The 21,364-nt window shown below is 43.1% G+C and overlaps 1 protein-coding gene across 26 annotated transcripts in view; it reads left to right on the plus strand.

Annotated features, from left to right (window-relative positions):
* GPHN (gephyrin) overlaps window positions 1-21,364 on the plus strand; it is a 417,472-nt gene that overhangs the window by 120,248 nt on the left and 275,860 nt on the right. For all 26 annotated transcript variants that reach the window (XM_063439077.1, XM_063439080.1, XM_063439078.1 and 23 more), the window contains exon 3: window positions 14,395-14,452. In XM_063439077.1, the coding sequence (XP_063295147.1) occupies window positions 14,395-14,452 (58 nt within the window). The remainder of the gene's footprint in view (window positions 1-14,394; window positions 14,453-21,364) is intronic.

A 21,364-nucleotide genomic window follows, 5' to 3' on the forward strand; every position in this document is an offset into this window, starting at 1 on the left:
CTCCTGATGAATCCCTTGTCTAAATTTTCATGAATATATTCCTCTAGGACTGAGTTCTCCTTTATAGATAATGGGTATACATGACCTCTGGGAGGCATGGTACCAGGGGGTAGGTTAATTTTGCAATCAAAGGACCTGTGTGGGGGTAAGGTATCGGCTTTCTTTTTGTCAAATACTGCCTTTAAATCTAGATACTGAGACGGAATTTGTGTCTCTGTAGGATTGTCGGAGGTATTCGATGTATTAGTTAATCCAAGAGGTAAGACCTTCCGCAAGCATTTTTCTTGACAATTCTCTCCCCACGAAACTATCTCCCCTGATTCCCAATTAATAATAGGGTTGTGTCTCCTCAGCCAGGAGTACCCCAGAACTATGGGAATAGACGGAGAAGAAATGAGCATCAAGGATATATCCTCTTTATGCAGGATGCCAACAGTCAAGTTAATCGGTATGGTTTCATGAAAAATAACAGGCTCAAGTAACGGTCTACCATCGATGGCCTCAACAGCCAGAGGTGTCTCTTTTAACTGGGATGGAATAGCATGCTTGGCAGCAAAACCCTGATCTATAAAGCTCTCAGCAGCTCCAGAATCGATTAGTGCCATAGTCTTAACTACTCCCTTCTCCCACTTTAAAGAAACGGGTAACACAAGCCTGAGCTCCTTGTAGTTGTGAATAGAGGACAAAGTAGAAACACCCAAGGCCTGTCCTCTAGAGGAACTTAGGTGCGAGCGTTTCCCGAACGATTGGGACAATTTAGGCGTAGATGACCCCTGACTCCACAATACATACATAAACCCTCCCTTCTCCTGTACTGTCTCTCCCTTTCAGTGAGATGAGTACTGCCTATCTGCATAGGTTCAGGAATACGTAAGTCTTCGAACTCAGAGATTTGAAAGGTAGGCGCTAGTTTAAAGGAGGGTCTACGGGTCCTATCTCGAGTGTTCTGCCTCTCTCTTAAGCGTTCATCAATACGAGATATAAAAGAAATTAAATCCTCCAAATTTTCAGGGAGTTCTCTAGTAGCGACCTCGTCAAGAATTACCTCTGATAACCCATTCAGAAACACATCTATATAAGCCTGTTCGTTCCACTTAACTTCTGCCGCCAAGGATCTGAACTCTAGTGCATAATCCACAAGTGTTCGATTGTCCTGTTTAAGGCGCAACATTAATCTAGCTGCATTGACCTTTCTGCCAGGAGGGTCAAAAGTTCTTCTAAACGCAGCTACAAAGGCATTATAATTATAGACGAGTGGATTATCATTCTCCCATAAAGGATTGGCCCATCTCAAAGCTTTTTCAATGAGCAGAGTAATAATAAATCCAACCTTTGCTCTATCTGTAGGATAAGAGCGGGGTTGTAGTTCGAAATGGATGCTAATCTGGTTTAGAAAGCCACGACACTTCTCCGGTGACCCGCCATAACGTACTGGTGGGGTAATACGGGAAGAAGCACCTACAGTGGCTACCTCTAGACCTGAGACTGCAGGAGAGATAGAAGGAGTACGTGTCTCCTCAGGTGGATTACTAGCACGAGACAAAAGTGCCTGTAGTGCCAAAGCCATCTGATCCATCCTATGTTCCATGGCGTCAAACCTGGGATCCGAAGAACCAAGCTGACTGTTTGTACCTGCAGGATCCATTGGCCCTGTCGTAATGTCAGGATCGGGACAGGGATCCAACACGCAGAGTACAAAGAGTGGAAAGGTACGTATACCGGGCCTTAGAATGGCCGGACTAACGTACCGAGAGTAAAGAATAGTCAGAGGCAAGCCGAGGTCGAGGGAACGAGAAGACAGATAAGCGAGAGACAAGCCGGGTCAAGGGATAACAGAGAAACAGGGTAGTACAACGAGCCGAGTCAAAACCAATGAAGCAAACTAGAATACCAGAGCACTGAGTGACTAGACAAGCTAGAACCACGACAGGGCAATGAGCTGAAGTAAGGAGTAAGCTTAAATACCCTGGCTCTGGATGGAAATCACGCCTCTGACAAGTACCGATTGGATATCGGACACTTGAGTGACAGATTGCTCGTGCTAGCGTCATGACGTCACGTATTGAGCGTCCTGCTAGAAAAGGACGTGGATTCCTCGCGGCCGGTGTTTAAGTGACTGGATGAACCGCGAGGAACGGAGGAAACAGCTCGCCTGGACGGATACACCACCAAGTCTCTACCTCCCTTAGAGGTAGAGGCCTCAGGTACCCTGACATTTATATAGTAAGTTACTTTGGTGTCACTAAAATCAGCAGTTAAAATTATCCCTTCTTCATTAGAATTTAAAAATGAGATAAAATCCTGTGCTGACGTAATTGATCCCCTACAGATAAAAGGTCATATATGTATCTTGAGTAGGACACCAGATTTGTCACCCAGTCATGTCCACCCCAAACAAATCGGTCCTCCCCTTTAGCCATATAGAGGTTAGCATAGCTGGGGGCAAATCTGGTGCCCGTCGCTGTGCCTCTTTTTTTGTAGATAAACGCTATCTTTGAACCAAAAATATTTTTTTTCAATCATGTCGATGCCCTCAACAAATTAACTTGCTCAGTATATGTATAAAAACTGTGTATTTTTCCTGCCTGTGATAATTATGTTAACCATTGTGTACCATAATTATATCACAGGCAGAGGGGAGGATTTTGTGTGTAATTGCTGGGAGTGTTTTCTGTAATGTACGTGTGTTATTGGTTGTTCTGTAAAACCCTGTTTTACAGAACAACCAATAACACACGTACATTGAAGCTCTTGTTTCATAGAACCGTCTTTTTCTAATATAGATCTGACTGCTTTGCAGCCCTTATCATGTTGGATTATGTTGTACAACGACTGTACATCACATGTAATCAATATAAAATTGTCCTCCCAAACTATATTATCCCATTTCTTAAGGAGGTCCATGGTATCTTTAAGATATGATTTTGTTTTAATGATGTAGGGCTGCAAGAGAATATTGATATACTCTGATAAGTTTGAGAGGAGATATCCAATACCAGAGACGATAGGTCCTCCTGGGGAGTTGTTTATGTTTTGTGAAATTTGGGCAGGAAGTAGATGACTGGGATCCTGGGGTGCATAATTTAACTATATTTGTGTTCTTTTTGAGCTCAGGATTCCGTCCTCTAGACCTTTATCCAAATATTTTTTTAATTTGTGTTTAATGTCCAGTGTAGGGTTAGTTGTAAGTTTAGTATATGTATCTAAGTCATTAAGCTGTTTGTATGCCTCTTCTTCGTATTTTTCTCTTGATTGAATTACAAGGCCTCTGCCTTTATCGGCTGGTTTAGTATAATTGAGGTATCATTATATAGATCCTTTAATATTTGTCTTTCCTTTTTATTTAAATTTGGTGTCTGTCCAATTTTGTTTTCTAAGGTCTTAAGATCTTTACATACCTTTTTTTTTCAAATATATCTAAGGCACTGGACTTATAGTACGCTGGGTAGAAGGAGGATTTATTTTTCAGACAGCTATTTATATATACTGGATGTCTATTGAAATAAATCAATAGTAAATACAGGACTCAGTGGAAATGGAAATAAAGGTTGAGTAAAAATGATAAAGATATACTCCATTAACCTTTGATATAAATGTATCAGCTGGTCAGATCATTACCTCCCATAGTACAAGATAGGGAAACTCTAAAATTGCTGAAATACTGATCTAGTAGGGGTTCTATGACTTAAAAAGTGAAAGAACCGATACACATTGTACACTTGATACAATAAATTAGAATATAATTGTATGTATATATATATGACATATTAAAATGTCCCAAATGAGAAAGCAGAGAATACCAGGTTTGCAGACTGAGGGTCCAGGGATGTTCGTATCACTCTCTTGCCGGCCAAATAGGAGTGAGTCTGGACCTCCTCCTGCTGGATCAACACTGGGTGTCAGCCGCGTGCGTTCCACTGCGGCTCTGGATGCGTTCCAGTATGCTGACTCTCGGGAACTGATACAGGATGCCGCCTTACGCGTTTCGTGATCGTAGGATCACTTCATCAGAGGATGGCATCTAAGTTTCTTCGTTCTGTTTTAAACTCTCTTGTTTATGTTAATCAATGTTTAACCCTTAGTTTACTTGTGTGCAAGTATAGAATCAGAGAAAGTACTGGGTAAATGTATCTAATTGATACATGTATTCTAAATATTTCATGCTTCTTAATTTTTATCCTTAACATAGAATTAATTAAAATATAAATTGAGTAAAATATTACAAGTATAAAGAATCTAAAAAAATATAAAAAATAAACACAAAGTGATTTCTTGGAACATAATGCTACCACTCTATTCACAAACTCTGTGGGTACATTTTCAAGGAGGATATACTGCTGAGAATTACTACATACATTGAACATGAAAATACAGTATACCAGTAGACACTTGTAAGATAGCCATATTAGCTTCCTGACTAAAACCCATATATCGAAATTTGAGCAATTTAAAATACATAAAATATATTAACAAAACATCATATAAAAAAAATCAATGATGACAGAGAAATATATAATAAACATCTGAAACACATACAATACATAATAGTAAAACTACTAATTTATCTATTCAAATTTCGCCGTCTTCTTTTACTGCTGTTTAAATTGTCTGAAAGACAAGCTATTTATATATACTTCTTCTTTATCAGTGTTCGAACCTGTATTGGTTGTGGTTTGTTTAGAGAAACGTTTAACCCCTTAAGAACACATGACATGTGTGACATGTCATGATTCCATTTTATTCCACGAGTTTGGTCCTTAAGGGGTTAAGAGTAGCATTTCTGACAAATTTGTTAAAGGACCACTATAGTGTCAGGAAAACAAAGCGGTTTTCCTGACACTCTAGTGCCCTGAGGGTGCCCCCACATTGTGCCCTGAGGGTGCCCCCCCATTGTCAGCTTCCTAGTAGAGCCGAATGCTCATGCGCGGCAAGTGCCGCGCGCGTATTCAAGGAGTCCATAGGAAAGCATTTCTCAATGCTTTCCTATGGACGCTCTGCGAAATTCGCATCCAGCGCCGCAGATGGCCTCTAGTGGCTGTCCGGAAGACAGCCACTAGAGGCTGGATTAACCCCAAATGTAAACATATCAGTTTCTCTGAAACTGCTATGTTTGCATCTGAAGGGTTAAAACCCGAGGGGCCTGGCACCCAGACCACTTAATTGAGCTGAAGTGGTCTGGTTGACCTTTAATGTCTATATAAGAAAGAAAAGTGTTGTGGAGCATTGAGGCTAGTGGTGTTGTGGAGAGAGGCATTGAGGCTAGTGGTGTTGTGGAGAGAGGCATTGAGGCTAGTGGTGTTGTGGAGAGAGGCTTTGAGACTAGTGGTGTTGTGGAGAGAGGCAATGAGGCTAGTGGTGTTGTGGAAAGAGGCTTGGAGACTATGGTGAGGCCTAATAGAAAGCAGTTGTTGTTGGGGGATTCCATCATAAGAGGTGTGGAGATGGACAATGGTGGTCTTGTGAGGTGTCTTCCCGGAGCTACTGCTCACAGAGACAGGAGACATATCTGTAATATTGTTAAGCAAGCAAAGCAGGAAGGGGAATTGAATGTACTTGTCCATTTAGGGACAAATGACTTGGCTAGCAATGAGGTTTCAGAGGTTAAGGAAGTTTTTAGTGTTTTTGCCAATGATATACGGCAGGTTGCTTCCACACTGTCATTCTCTGAAGTTCTTCCTGTGCATAACACTCAGAATGACAGGCGGATGCGTATTAGGGACTTTAACTTGTGGCTTGGTGAATGGTGTCGAGAGCAAGGATTTGGCTTTATTTCTCATGGTAGCTCTGTTTGGAATGAAAATAAACTGTACAATGCATTGTAACAAGGCTGAGTGATACAAAAAATGGATACACATGCAGAAAGATTTGTATCCATTTTTTGTATCACTCAGCCTTGTTACAATGCAGCCGCCCATCCCATGTGTTCCCTATTAAGGGTTAATAATGTATAGGGGTGTATATAAAAAAAAATACCCCTTTCTTTCTCAGTAGAGATTTTTGCCAGAGGCTTGAGGAAGCAAGGTGAATGGTTAGAGTTAGGACCCACCTAGGGGGGTCTGCCTTGATGTTGGCAGGTGAGCTCATCCTCTCATGGCCATTGGAGGTAACTACAAAAAACTCCATTTGTTTAAAAATACATGGGGATGAAGGAGAGAGCTCAGGTAACTCGTTTTTCTTTGTTTTTTTACTATATATTGGGGCTGATGTGTACTGTAGTCATTTGCAGCCGCCCAGTGATGGGAGGGAGCACAGGACTTATCTTTCTATATTTATAAGATTGGTGTGTTTGTCCCGGTTGGACGGGATCTCTTAAAAATAGGTCTCATCAAAAGTTTCGCAAAAGCATAGAGCATGGGATCTATTTTTCGTTGTTACTTCGTTGGGTGAATTATATCTGTCTCCTTCATTCCTTTTATGTGTCGTAGTATTTACTTTTTCCCAGGACTATTTATTTATTATTGCGATTTATATAGCGCCAACAGATTCCGTAGCGCTTTACAATATTATTAGAGGGGGGATTTGACTATAAATACAATAAAGACAATTACAATAAAGACAATTACAAGAAAACTTATAGAAACGAAGGGTTGAAGAGGGCCCTGCTCAAACAAGCTTACAGTCTATAGGAGGTGGGGTATAAAACACATTAGGACAGGGAAAAGAAGTCAAATTAGGTGGGAGTGGAGCAGAGCTGGAGGAGAGAGTAGAGTGCTGCCCTTTAGGTGAGAGCAAGAGTCAGGTATGTGAGGTAGAGGTTAGTCTGGGAGGCCATAGGCTTTTCCTAAAGAAATGAGTTTTAAGGCACTTGTTAAATGATTGAAGCCTAGGGGAGAGTCTGATGGTGGTAGGCAGGCTATTCCATAGGACGGGAGCCGCCCGCGAAAAGTCCTGCAAGCGCGAGTTGGCCGTACGGGTACGAGCGGCGGACAGAAGAAGGTCACAGGGCAGAGTGGAGGGCATACCTATGGATCAGTGAGGAGATATGAGGGGCCAAGATTATTCAGTGCTTTATAGGTATGGGTTAGTACTTTGAATTGACTCCTATAGGATACAGGAAGCCAATGTAAGGACTGACAGAGGGGTGAGGTGTGAGAGGACCGACTAGAGAGGAAAATCCGTCTGGCGGCAGCATTTATTACAGACTGTAGCTGGGCAATACGGCTATTGGGAAGACCAATTAGGAGAGAGTTATAATAGTCCACGCAAGAGATTACTAGAGCATGGACAAACTCTTTAGTAGCATCTTATGTAAGAAAGGGGGGGAAGCGGGCAATGTTTTTGAGGTGGAATTGGCATGATTTGAGTGCGAGAGAGGAGGATTCAGTTTCAGAAAGCGGGAGGACATCCAATCAGAGATAGAAGAAAGGCAAGAGGTGACACGTTGCAGGACCTCAGGGGAGAGGTCTGGGAGGAGAGATATATCTGAGTGTCATCAGCGTACAGGTGGTATTTGAATCCAAAAGAGGTAATACGCTTGCTAAGAGAGGCAGTGTAAAAAGAAAATAGAAGGGGACCAAGGACAGAGCCTTGAGGGACTCCAACTGAGACAGGACGAATGTGTTATTGTAGATTATCTAATGTGTGTGCTTATGGAATGTAGTGTATAGGGATACCAGTTTGTGTAGGTGATGCAGTGTGTTTGTTTGTAGTGGAAGCAGTGTGTTTTTGTGTAAGGGATAGAGAGCAGTGTGTGTTTGTGTACAAGGGATGTATTGTGTGTTTCTTGTTGTGTGTAAGGGATGCATTGTGTGAATCTGTGTTTGTATGCATAAGGGATGCAAAGTGTGTTTCTGTGTATGTAAGGGATGTGTTGAGTGTGTGTAAGAGATGCATTGTGTTTATGTGTGTGTGTGTGTAAGAGAAGCAGGGTGTGTTTGCATGTGTTTGTAAGGGATGCATCGTGTGTTTCTGTGTATATGTGCAAAGGATGCATTGTCTTTATGTGTAAGGGTTGCATTGTGTGTGTGTAATGGATGCATTGTGTGTTTTTCTCTGTGTGTAAGGGAAGCATGTTGTGTTTCTGTGTGTATAGGGATGCATTTTGTGTGTCTGTGTGTGCGCGCGCGTAGTGTGAAAGGGCTCCCTGTCCCCTGTCCTATAGAGCTCTCCCTTCCATCCCTTAGAGATCCCTTTCCATTAATGGTCTCTACTTTCCTCTGCCCCCCCTTTCCATTAGTGGTCACTCCTCTCCCCCCCCCTCCCTTAGCCATCTCTCCTCACCTCCCTCCCCTAGTGATCTCTCCACCACCCCCTCCCTCCTTTAGTTGTCTCTCCCTCCCCCACGTTCTGCTCAACCCCCCCTTCCCTGTGTTCTCATCTCCCCCCGTGTTCTCCTCTTCTTCTCCCCCGTGTTCTCTTCTTCCCCCCTCCCTGTGTTCTCCACTTCTTCTTCCCCCATCCCTGTAATCTCTTCTTCTCCCCCCCTGTAATCTTCTCTTCTTCTCCCCCCTACCTGTTAACTTCTCCCCCCCCCTGTAATTTTCTCTTCATCTCCCCCCTTCCCTCCCTGTAATCTTCTTTTCTCCCACCGCCTGTAATCTTCTCCACTCCCCCCTCCCTCCCTCCCTGTAATCTTCTCTTCTTCTCCCCCCTCCCTCCCTCCAATCTTCTCCCCCCTCCCTCCCTCCAATCTTCTCCCCCCTCCCTGTAATCCCCCCTCCCTCCAATCTTCTCCCCCCTTCCTCCAATCTTCTCTCCACCCTCCCCTCCAATCTCCCCCCCTCCAATCTTCTCTACCCCCCTCCCCCTCCAATCTTCTCCCCCCCCTCCCTCCAATCTTCTCTACCCCCCTCCCCCTCCAATCTTCTCCCCCCTCCCTCCAATCTTCTCTCCCTCCCTCCAATCTTCTCTCCCTCCCTCCCTCCAATCTTCTCTCCCTCCCTCCCTCCCTCCAATTCCCCTCCCCCCTCCAATCTTCTACTCACCTCCCCTTCCCTGTAGCGTGGCCGAGCTCCTTTCTGGTCCGCGACCCGGATGGACTGACAGGAAGTGCACACTGCGTGTGCACTTCCTGTCAGTCCGGCCGGGACCGCGGACCGGAGAGGAGCTCGGCTACACTACAGGGAAGGGGAGGTGAGGTAGTGCGGCAGCCGTCTGAGCGCTCTTTATAGATCGCTCAGGCGGCTGCAGCATTTAAAGGGCTGGCGATGGGGGCGCAGGGCGCCCCCTCCTATATGGCGCCCTAGGCGGCTGCCTAGTTCGCCTTATAGGAAGCGCCGGCCCTAGGTGGAGGTATCATTAGAAAGGGAGACACTGAATGAGCGTTGGGAGAGATAGGAGAATTGTTTTCTTTCTTTAACTCTTTCTTGTGGGGATGTAGGTACATATGTGAATCTGTGTGATTTGGGTCTAACTACTAAAGGTGATCCGTGCTGAGTGTAGCGTTTGTCTACACGTTGTCTAGTTTTACCCATGTTGTGTTATATGTAAATATCTTTTCTAGGTACTGAGGGTTTCAAGTGCGTGCGTGAACCTTCATTGTGTTTTTCATTGTATTTCTCATATGCTGTGTTACTTTTAATATTGTGTCTTTCTTCGTATTTTTTGGTGATTTATTCCAATATTGTGTTTTGTGTATATGGTCATATCTTTCATTGTAGTCTTTACTTTGGAATTTTCTTGGAATCAGCCATTGCCACCCCAGGTGACCTACCAGGCCCTTCAGGTCCTTCCCTGGTAATCTCTAACCTGATGAGTTGCACCCCCCCCCCCCCTTCCCCCACTCATCACCACTACCCCATACATTTCAACGGCTCACTCCGTCCCAGCATCCATTAAAGGACCACTCTAGGCACCCAGACCACTTCAGCTTAATGAAGTGGTCTGGGTGCCAGGTACCTCTAGGATTAACCCTTTTTTTATAAACATAGCAGTTTCAGAGAAACTGCTATGTTTATAATGAGGGTTAATCCAGCCTCCAAATCCTCTAGTGGCTGTCTCATTGACAGCCGCTAGAGGCGCTTGCGTGCTTCTCACTGTGAAAATCACAGTGAGAGCACGCAAGCGTCCATAGGAAAGCATTGTAAATGCTTTCCTATGCGACCGGCTGAATGCGAGCGCGGCTCCTGCCGCGCATGCGCATTCAGCCAAAGACGTCGCAATCAAGATGGAGAGGAGGAGGAAAGCTCCCCGCCCGGCGCTGGAAAAAGAGGTAAGTTTAACCCCTTCCTCTCTCCAGAGCCCGGCGGGAGGGGGTCCCTGAGGGTGGGGGCACCCTCAGGGTACTCTAGTGCCAGGAAAACGAGTATGTTTTCCTGGCACTAGAGTGGTCCTTTAAAAAATAAATACTGGATAGGAAGGATGATAACTTCATCATTGCCTCGCAGGATGTTTTAGAAAACAGAGCCTATAACTATGGGGACATTTCTGTTGTGTTAAAAACAAGAGACCCACGACTCAACAAGAAATTATCTATCCTGCAATTTGTCGTTGCTTTTGGGATATATAGAGAAATAATCTGTTCTGTGTATCCACATAGGAGGGAGGAGCTAGATCTATATATGCACAAAGCGGTAGACCTAGGCATCAAGTACGGGGGGGTCCTCTTTCTACGATTACCACAAATCCGTATCGGCCAAGGCAGCAACTCATCTGACCCAATTTAACATCAGAATTGACTGGTGCCAGATGGACACAGAGTTGTTCTGCGGACACCTTACTGATTGAGGCTCCCGTCCTGTACTGCTTGTAGTTCTATGTCCCATTGCAAGGCAGACCCTTCCTCTTCTCACCACTCCTTCACCTCACGCACTAGGCAAGAAGGTGGGCAGAGGGACAAGCTGGGCAGACCCATTGCGTTTCTGGGCAAGGCGCAGGTGTGCATCAATTTTAATGCTGGCGCATGCAGCTTCAGCGCATGCAGGTTTTTGCACGTCTGCTCCATTTGTTTCAGAGCGCTCACCAAGGCCATGTGCCCAGCCAGACTTTCCCCAAAGAAATGACTGACCAAGGTCAATATAGATGTCATGGCCTACTATCTCAGTTCCCACCCATCCAGGCATTTAGTGGAATTTTCGGTGATGGGATTTTCACATGGTTTCCACACGGGCCTCATGGCCATTCCCACAGGCACACTTGAATGCCCAAACCTGCTGTCTGCCTCCAATGACCCTCTAACGGTGGACCAACTCTTGTCCACAGAAACACAGACAGGTTTCATGATTGGCCCTTTTATCCCTCTTCTCATCCTGGCGTACAAACCCCATCAGGGTAGCTGTACATAAATACTCAAATAAAAAACGATTGATAATTGACCTTTCAGCGCCTCATTCCTCGCACACCCCCAGCATAAACTCTCATACCCGCTGAGGAGTTTTCATTACAGTATGCTAAGATCGACTACGCTATGCAAGGCATCATCCTAGCAGGCAGCAAGGCATGGCTAAGTGACATCACAAATGCCTTCAAGCTTTTACCTATTCACCCTTCACTATGGCACTTACACGGTGTTAAATGGTACTATTTTTCTACCCGGCTCACTTTTGGGTCTAGGAGAAAACCTAAGCTTTTTGACATATTCGTGGAAACCCTCTGCTGGCTGCTCCTCAACATAGTCAGGTGTCCGTCAGTGATTCACTACTTAGATGATTTTTTTGTTTGTAGAACCCGTCTCCCATGCACCCAGAAGCATTCACAGCACTACAGCCCTCTTCGCTGCACTAGGGGTTCCCCTGTAACCAAGCAAAACACTCGGGCCCTCCAAAAAATTAGTCTTTCTGGGCATCGCTTTGGACACAGTCATTTCAAGCTAGCCTACCACCAGAGAAATTGACCCGCATTAGAGACAAAATCAGTCTGTTCCTGTGGAGTGATACGTGCACCAGAAAGGGACTCCAGTCTTTATTGGGGTCCCTTAACTTCACTATGCGGATCATTTCGCAGGGCAGATCATTTGTCTCTAGGCTACTGTGTCTACTCCATGGGGTGCCCGACTCCTGCACAATTACCTTAAACGATCCGGCCAAGGCAGATTTGCTCATGTGGAGGAACTTCTTGTCCAAGTGGAATCGAGTCTCCCTGTTTATTCCCTCGCCATCTGATCATTCCCTTACAATTTGCACAGATGCAGCAGCACACACCGGGTTTGCAGCTATATTCGGCAACCACTGGTTTAGGGATAACTGGCCCACTGAGATGGATACCTTGCCGGCCTTTAGAGAAATGTCCTCCTTGTTCAAGATTTAACCCATCGTGGTGGCTGCTCGTACATGGGGTCATCTACGGACCGGTCCTCCTCTTTAACCATCATGAGGTTAGTACGCAAGCTGACTTGGCTTGCAGCAACCGCTCAGTTTTACCTTGTCTGCGAACACATTCCTGGTATTTGTAACACAGCTGCTGATGCTCTTTCCTGCTCTCATTTTCAGGAGTTCTTCCAGGCACTCCCTACTGCCCACCACCTACCATCCAGGATACCACCTTTTCACGAGTTACTAATGGACTGACTGAGCTACTACGCCACACTCAAGCACTCACAAATCTTTGTGTAGGGCGGCAGAAATCCTTGCACCGGCCCTGTCTCCTCATAGAGATACGTTGACTCTGTGTACCTCTATGAGGAATGTTTAGTGTCTTAAATACAAGGTGTGGAGATGCCGAATTCGGGTCCTGAAATCTTTGTAGGACTGCAACCAGGAAACCATTCTTGTGACTGTCAAAGAAACAGCCACTAGAGGTGCTGTTGGGCATTAATGTAAACAGATAGTTTGTTTACACTGCTAAGATTGCTGGGGTAGTATCTTTGCCCGAGATCTACTAAATTAAGCTGGTGAAAACCTTTTGAAGGCCACCCATGCATTTTTTTCATGTACGGTAATTTATCATCAAACAATACTTTTTTGTTTGTTTGTTTTTTGCATTTTACATACAATATGCAAAAAAAAAAAAAGATTTCCCACAACTACAAATGCCATATTTAAACCTTTCTAAGTGTATGAACTGTGTTTAAAGCACTTTTTCCTAGAACTCTGAACTTAGAACTCTAAATAATTCACAACAATGCTGTATTAACCCACACCATCAGTCTCCGCCTATCATTTCTGTTAAAGGTTGAAGGAGCTAATGGACGTTCACTTCTATATTTGCCAAGTGTCAGGTGTAGGGTCGGTCTATATGTGTAGAGAGAACAGTTTTTTTTGTTTGTTTGTTTTTTTTTTCAAAATACTCTGTCAGAAACTGGGGAAGGCACCAAAAGACTCTTCACATCATAGTCCGTAAAATAAGCTGTTGTTATGGTGCATAGTAGGGCCCGTTAAAATTAGGATTTTTGTGTTTTTTCTTATCTGTTTGTTGAAAGAAGTTTCTTTAATTCCAAGAAAATGGGTAAAATGTTTAAAACGTTTGGATTATAGTTATTGAGAAAGAAAGTGCAAATTTGTTTCATTAGAACCTTTGGCACTATGCCAAAGCTACTGGATGGCCATTGCCACAATGTGACATTACACGCCATTCCAGAAGGAGTACTTGTCTGTTGCTGAATATCTCATGTATAAGTTAGCCCAGCAATATGCAATCTGAAGTTTCTTCAAGTATGTGATTGCTGTGAAATGACATGAAGTTAATGTGGTATTATTTTTTAAAATATACCACTATGGGGTTAATTTAATTGGTGCCTGCTGTTTAACCCCAAAGTAGGTGTAGACTCTGAAAATCAGTCAAAAGTGACGGCTTGTTCGTGCTTTCACCCTCCGAGTTCCCACAAAGTTTGCTATGGTATACATGTGGATATTGCATTTATTGGAAGAGACAGTTAAATACCAATCTGGTATCTTTACAGTCGTAGGTCACACCAGGTGTATTACTGGTAACCTGTACCACAACTATTCAGTATGCTAAAATAGTTAGGATGTCTAGAGGGTCACTTTAATTTTTGAACCACTATCCAGGCCACCATCTCGTTTCAATCTCTGTGTTATATGTTTTATGTTATTTTAGAAAATCTATGATAAATTAGTGGACAATGGGTAAAAGATCAAATGCGTCCAATTATTTTTTCTTAATAGTTTAAATCTAAATCATTGTAGCTTCTTTGTAACTATTATGATTACTTCACCAGAAGCCAAATTATAATCACATGTGATTCAGTACTTTTTTTCCCCCACCCAATTGCTATTAACCATGCTATTTATATTTAGTTTCACTTTGTTTGAATTTTGAAATTAATTATTATTATTATATGCATACAGTTGTAAAAACTATCTTACACAATTTGTGTGGCTCTTAAAATGTATAATTTTAGAACCTTACTGCTACGTACATTGTATATGATGTCTCTATAAAAAGTGTTAAAATAAAAACTGAATTTCAATTAGTTAACTGTAATCTCTTATGAAGTAATGTATTGTTTCCATATACTAATATTGTAAAATATAATGAGGTTTATGTCTCCAATTTTAGACTGGGCGGGACTATATCTGCGTATAAGATTGTGCCAGATGAAATAGAAGATATTAAGGTATTGTATAATCCGAAAATAATTTATTTTGATCTGCCATATGTTCAATACATGTTGACTGGTTACATCTGACAAGACAGTCTTTTGTTTTTTTTTTTTACAGTAGATTTACACTCAATACTCTCAAAAGTAGAAATCCTTTGTTTTAGAATTATGTTTAGCAATAGAGTTGAAATATTAGCTATATCAGTCCAGTTGGAAATCAGTATTAGTACCTTTTTTAATGGATTAATGGAATGTTTGAATAACACACTTTTGCGAGATCCCCCATTTATCAAGTCTAAAGCTTAAAATGACACAGGGTTATTTACTAAAGGGAGAATTCAAAGTAAATTTCAAATGTAAAGTGGCTCTATCGCCTCAGATATACCATTCTACTACTGTTTCATATTCTCTTTCTCTATCAGAATCTTTACTTAGTTTCTGATCTATTTCTCTTTAACCCCTTAAGGACACATGACATGTGTGACATGTCATGATTCCCTTTTATTCCAGAAGTTTGGTCCTTAAGGGGTTAAAACACAGGTAGGTACTACTTTGTCTCATATATTTTTCTGGCTTGACACTTGTGACAAAAGGGTGGAGGTTAAGGTAAGCTCCACATCCTTTGTCAAGCTAACAAAGGGTGAAGCTTGCATTAAGCTTCACCCTTTGTCAAGATTATCTAGTGTAGGAAGAATACATAAGACGAAATAGTCCCTACTTTGTCTTATGTTTTAAAAAGAAATGGATCCAAAATAAAGAACAGATTCTGAAAGTGGTAGAGAAGATGAAACAATAAGAAGAAGGTAAGTTTGAGGTGAGAGAACCACTTTAGAACAAATTTAAGACTGCAGTGGCTGAACTGAAAACATAACTGACTTAGAGAATGTATCCAGTTTTGCTATTTTGACCTATTTTGACCTTAAATTATTTTGACCTTAAATTCACGAGTCTTTGGAAATCCCTGAATAGACCCGATATTACAATAGTTATATATAAAATAAACCGTAACAAACTATACGAGTAAATGGCACATAAGATCATGGGTACGATGGCTAAATTTACCCGACCATGGGATCAGTGGCAAGGTTAAAGGACCACTCTAGGCACCCAGACCACTTCAGCTTAATGAAGTGTTCTGGGTGCCAGGTCCAGCTAGGGATAACCCATTTTTTAATAAACATAGCAGTTTAGCAGTTAAGCCTTCCCCCAAAGCCTCTAGTGGCTGTCTCACTGACAGCCGCTAGAGGCGCTTGCGTGATTCTCACTGTGAAAATCACAGTGAGAGCACGCAAGCGTCCATAGGAAAGCATTGTAAATGCTTTCCTATGCGACCGGCTGAATGCGCGCGCAGCTCTTGCCGCGCGTGCGCATTCAGCCGACGGGGCGGAACGGAGGCGGAGAGGAGGAGGAGGAGAGCTCTCCGCCCAGCGCTGGATAAAGGTAAGTTTTAACCCTTTTCCCCTTTCCAGAGCCGGGCGGGAGGGGGACCCTGAGGGTGGGGGCACCCTCAGGGCACTCTAGTGCCAGGAAAACGAGTATGTTTTCCTGGCACTAGAGTGGTCCTTTAATATAATAGAGGAGGGTAATTGATGGGATTTAGGCCCACATCCCCCTCTGGGTCCCCTCTTCCCCTTCTCTCTGTTACCTCTTTTTGTACTAAAGCACTATGATGTAATGTATTTGTTACGTTTGCAATTAAAAAAAAGAGAAGAAAAGAAAAAAATTATTTGGAATTCATTTTGAATTCTAACTTTAGTAAATAACCTAGATTGAATTCAAACTTGAGTTGTGGAACAAGGATTAAAGCGACATCAGAGCAGATTAGACGCAGATCTGATTAGGATAAAAATTAAAAAAATTCATATGTGATCAATACTCTCTAAGCCCAAGAATACAAAAATAGTCTTCTTTTGAATCAATGTTGAGGAAAATAAAATAAATAAAAGCAGCACTGGTTTGCTTCATCAAAATGTATCACTTATATAGTGAATGATACAGAAGGGATAGGCCCACACCTAGTCCCGAAGTATGTGTGTCAGAACAGATCATCATATGATAATAATACCTCATCAAAAGGCATGTAATAAGCCAGGGGGGCCATATTTTCTAATATTTGTTTATTTTACCCAAGGATGCCCAGTGTAAATCCTCAATGGTCCTGGCTGCCTCCACCATCCATACCCATTGTTTCTTTGTAGGGACTTTAGTTTGTTTCCACAGAGTAGGTATCAAAGCATACCTGTAGAATCCAGAGGATAGTTCAATTGCAGAGGCGGCTCTCTAATTAGGCGGTTTAGGCGGACGCCTAAGGCATCGCGGCTGCCTAAACCGCCTGTGGGCAGACTGTCAGGTCCTCGGTCACTGACTGAGGACCTGACACCAGGAGGGGGCCTGGCGGCTTGCCCGGTAGGCCGCCGGGTGCAAGGCCCTTCCTGGCTGCCCGGCCAGCCACCTCAGCCTCACCACCCCTCCAGGCCCTTCCTGGCTGCCCGGCCAGCCACCACCCTCAGCCCCACTACCCGCAGCCTCACCACCCCCCACTACCCTCAGCCTCACCACCCCCCACCACCCTCAGCCTCACCACGCCCCTCACCACCCTCAGCATCACCCCCTCACCACCCTCAGCATCACCACCCTCACCACCCTCAGCATCACCCCCCTCACCACCCTCAGCATCACCCCCCTCACCACCCTCAGCATCACCCCCCTCACCACCCTCAGCATCACCCCCCTCACCACCCTCAGCATCACCCCCCTCACCACCCTCAGCATCACCCCCTTACCACCCTCAGCATCACCACCCTCAGCATCCTCACCATCAACATCAACCCCCTTTCTTCTCACATCACCCCCCTTCCTTCTCACATGACCCACCTTCCTTCTCACATCACCCCCTTTCTTCTCACATCACCCCCCCTCCTTCTCACATCACCCCTCTCCTTCTCACATCACCCCCCCTTCTCACATCACCCCCCTCTCCTCACATCACCCCCCCTTCTCACATCACCCCCCTCTCCTTCTCACATCACCCCCCTCTCCTTCTCACATCACCCCCCTCTCCTTCTCACATCACCCCCCTCTCCTTCTCACATCACCCCCCCTTCCTTCTCACTTCACCCCCCTCCTTTTCACATCCCCCCTCTCCTTCTCACATCACCCCCCCTCACTCTCACATCACCCCCCCTCACCATCACCCCCCTCTCCCTCTCACCATCACCCCCCTATACACACAACACACTTCAAGCAGCTACCCCGTACACATACGGTCTCAGACAAAACCGCAAACATGCTCACAGAGACATACATTCACACACACAAGGATACTCTTTGTCAGACACATACACAGGTAGACAGTGCCTCAATGTGTATATGTGACACTTTTTTGTTAGTGGGGCCTCATGTTTGAGTTTTGCCTAAGGCCTCATAAAGTCTAGAGCCACCTCTGTTCATTTGTGTTTATCCGTCCAAAATTGCTGGATAATTGTGCATCTCTGCCAGTTGTTTTCTAGACAGTCTATCTCGCTACCGCATCTCCAACAGCTGTCCCTCACATTTGCAAAAATAGAGTGTAAAACTATGTGCATCCTATATCATCACCTAATGATCTTTTTATAGAAAGCTAGCTATTGAGGTCATCAGCATGTGAAAAAATATTGGCCCAATCTCTGGGTATTAGATGTACATGGAGTGATGTCTCCCATGTTCCATGAAAAGATTGGCTCACTGTTCCTGTTCCCTTCTGTATCATGGCACATAATACAGATAAGGGCCCCCATGTTTGCTCGCAATTATTGTACAGCTCATCAAATGCCGTAAGGTTCCCAAGACGGTAAAACTTCAGGAAGTGGGTAAATTGTTCATAGCTAAGTGAATCTAAAAGTGTAATGCGTCTGTCTCTGACAAGGTCTGTTATTTTAGGGGTCTGATTCTTTACTAATGCAGAGGATGGTGAATGTTCTGCTCCTCCCATCATTTTAAAGAAACACTCCAGGCACCCAGACCACTTCTGCCCACTCGAGTGGTCTGGGTGCCAACTCCCACTACTCTTAACCCTGCAATTGTAATTATTGCAGTTTTTTTATAAACTGCAATAATTACCTTGCAGGGTCAACTCCACCTCTAGTGACTGTCTACTAGATAGCCACTAGATGGCACTTCCTGCTCTATAGCACAGAAAACCTGTGCTAGAGCGTCGCTGGACGTCCTCACGCTGTGTATTGTCTGGGTCCCCAAACAGTTGGCACCCCCCCACCCAGATTTTTTTTTATAAAGACCTACCTACCCCCCTCACCCTAAAAATAGTGAGGGGGGAACAAGAAAACTAGGTCCTCTTCCCGCCACTCATGGGTGAGGGAAAGGGGGGGACAATAGGTCGTCCCCCTCCCCCCCCATTTTCATTTAGGGCCTCTATGCGCCTCTCATGGGTGGGGGCTGGGTGGGGGGGAAGCTAGGTCCCCCTTCAGTTTAATAGCCCCCACTTGCGCTGCACGGGTGGGGGCTCGGGAGGGGGGTGGGGTGGACACCAGGGGGATTTCTTTTATTTTTTTTACAGGCTGCTCACTGTTTACTAGACATGCCCCTACTTGTGATATAGCAAGTAGGGACAGAATTTACTAATACTAAGTAATCTTGGCTTAGTAAATTTGGCTGAAAGATCAATTTAGATCTTTCAGCCTTTTGGTAGATGGCTCCCTAATACCGTGGGAATTAGCGAGTAATCTACTAAGCGGCTGCAAGGTGCAGCCGCAGCACGAAACGGATCGGAATTTCATTCATCCAAATTAAAATACGATCCAAACAAAGCCCCGAATTGCGTCCTAACACAAATGGAAAAACTGTTTTCATAATGTTAGGAAGAAATTCGGTAGTTTCAACTGTGTTCTGTCTAAAATGACAGGACGTTCGGGAATACTGACAGGAAGCATCACGGAGGAAAGATTTCTCTGACCACAGGAAACGGAGCACACTTTGCTCCTCTGCTGTTCATAGATGGTCAAGAGTAGGAAACCTCCATAAGACAAATAGTCCCTACTTTATCTTATGTTTTAAAGAAAACTAGAGCAGACAGGACGAAATGAAGGACAGATCCTGACAGAGGGAGAGAAGACGAATTGATTGGGGAAAGGGAAGTTCGGCATGACTGCCGCTTTAAACAGAGATTTTAAATTAAAATAAATGATCATAGAACATGTTTTTATATATTGTTAAAATATGCAGAATTTAATAGAACCGTCTTGTCTCTTGTCTGCTTTCAATTGGAAGGTTAAGAATCATTATTATTAGTATTATTTTTACAGCCTGCCTTTAAAATTGCATTATATAGGTAACAAATGTTTTTACAGACCTCTTTAAAATCCTTTTACCAAATATTGCCCTGCTCTGTGTTTTGTTGGATAAACAATGTGTTAGTATTTAGAAAATTGGGCAGACTAGATGGGCCGAATGGTTCTTATCTGCCGTCACATTCTATGTTTATTTAGGGTAAAAGAATATTTTATTTTCACCTGTCATAATGTGCACCTTTCATCCTCTTTTATACTTAATGCTTCTTAAAGTTCATATGTTCAAAATTTCTTCAGAGCAAGCTTATGAAGAAATGCATGCAAATGTAAAAAGAACTGTATTATGTTTAGTTTTCTGTTTACATTTAAATATTGTCTGCAGATTTAATATCCTGCTTATGACTTGATCCTTTGGCAGAACATGACAGATTTTTGCATACTGATCTGCTCATCGAACACTAATGTGTGAAATGAAAACATATTTAAAGATTACATGCTTCTGTGATAATATTGGCACAGACTAATGTTTATTGTGCTGCCCCAGTTACAGTAGTAGCATGCTTGCATCTTCTTGGGCACAGCAGCCAGTGATGTGTCACTAGTGTAGCTTAAAATCTCTTTAATGAGCAAGAACCAAAATTGTATGTCCAGCATGGAGAACACTGTTACATGCAGGAGGTTTTACTAAGTAGTTTGTCATGGTGCATAACCAAAGCTTGTACCAGGCTGTTTAAATGTCCACAGGCATCTTAACAAGACATGGATCAAGGGATATTAGGGAGGTTACATAAGAACAATGCTTTGGAAGTCTATGGTAAATGTTGTTGTTGTTGTTGTTGTGACTAGAGGCCTAGGAGTGTCAGAAATCAAACCATCAATATATAAACAAATACAATTAAATTTTTAATTTTTTTGTTTGCATGTACTTAGACCCATCTATGTTTTTATTTAATTTTTTTTTCCTTCTTAATCCCCTGTCAATTGGAGATACTTACAACAGTGCTTATGAACCTTTATTAGACAAAAGCACACTTTAGTAAGATAAATATTTCCTAGGTACGCCAGACTTATAAGTGTACAATAATTCCACACATGCCAATGCCAACACACATTTAAAAACACATACTTAAAGACCATTTATAACATACAGCCCGGAAGTGGGTTTGTTCACTAAACACCAAATTGTATAGCAATGGACAAAATAGTTGATTTGTAAAAATTATCACAGCTTTGCTATTCTTGATTAATATATTTCACTTTGCTTTCAGTCTATTAGAATACACTTAATGTGTTTGGGGCACACTGTTGCTATATCACAAATTTTTGTATGTGTGTATCTAATCGCCAAAGTGAGCGCACTCAACTTGATTTAAATAGTAAATATGATCTTGTTTATTCACATATTAAACAAGATTGAAACAAATTCCAGTCTTTCAATTTGTCTGATTATATATTCCCTTTCCTTTAATTATTTTCAAACATGTACAAATGCAAATAAAGATACATCCCGGTATAAAGTGAATGATATTCCATTATAAATCATATACAGTTTAAACTTTTTTGAATTTTTTATTTATTTTACGATTTGTAAGGTTTTATTAATATTTTTATACATGATACAGCTTTAGCTATACACACTATAGGA

Source organism: Pelobates fuscus, chromosome 13, assembly GCF_036172605.1.
Source record: "Pelobates fuscus isolate aPelFus1 chromosome 13, aPelFus1.pri, whole genome shotgun sequence".
Lineage (NCBI taxonomy): Eukaryota > Metazoa > Chordata > Amphibia > Anura > Pelobatidae > Pelobates > Pelobates fuscus.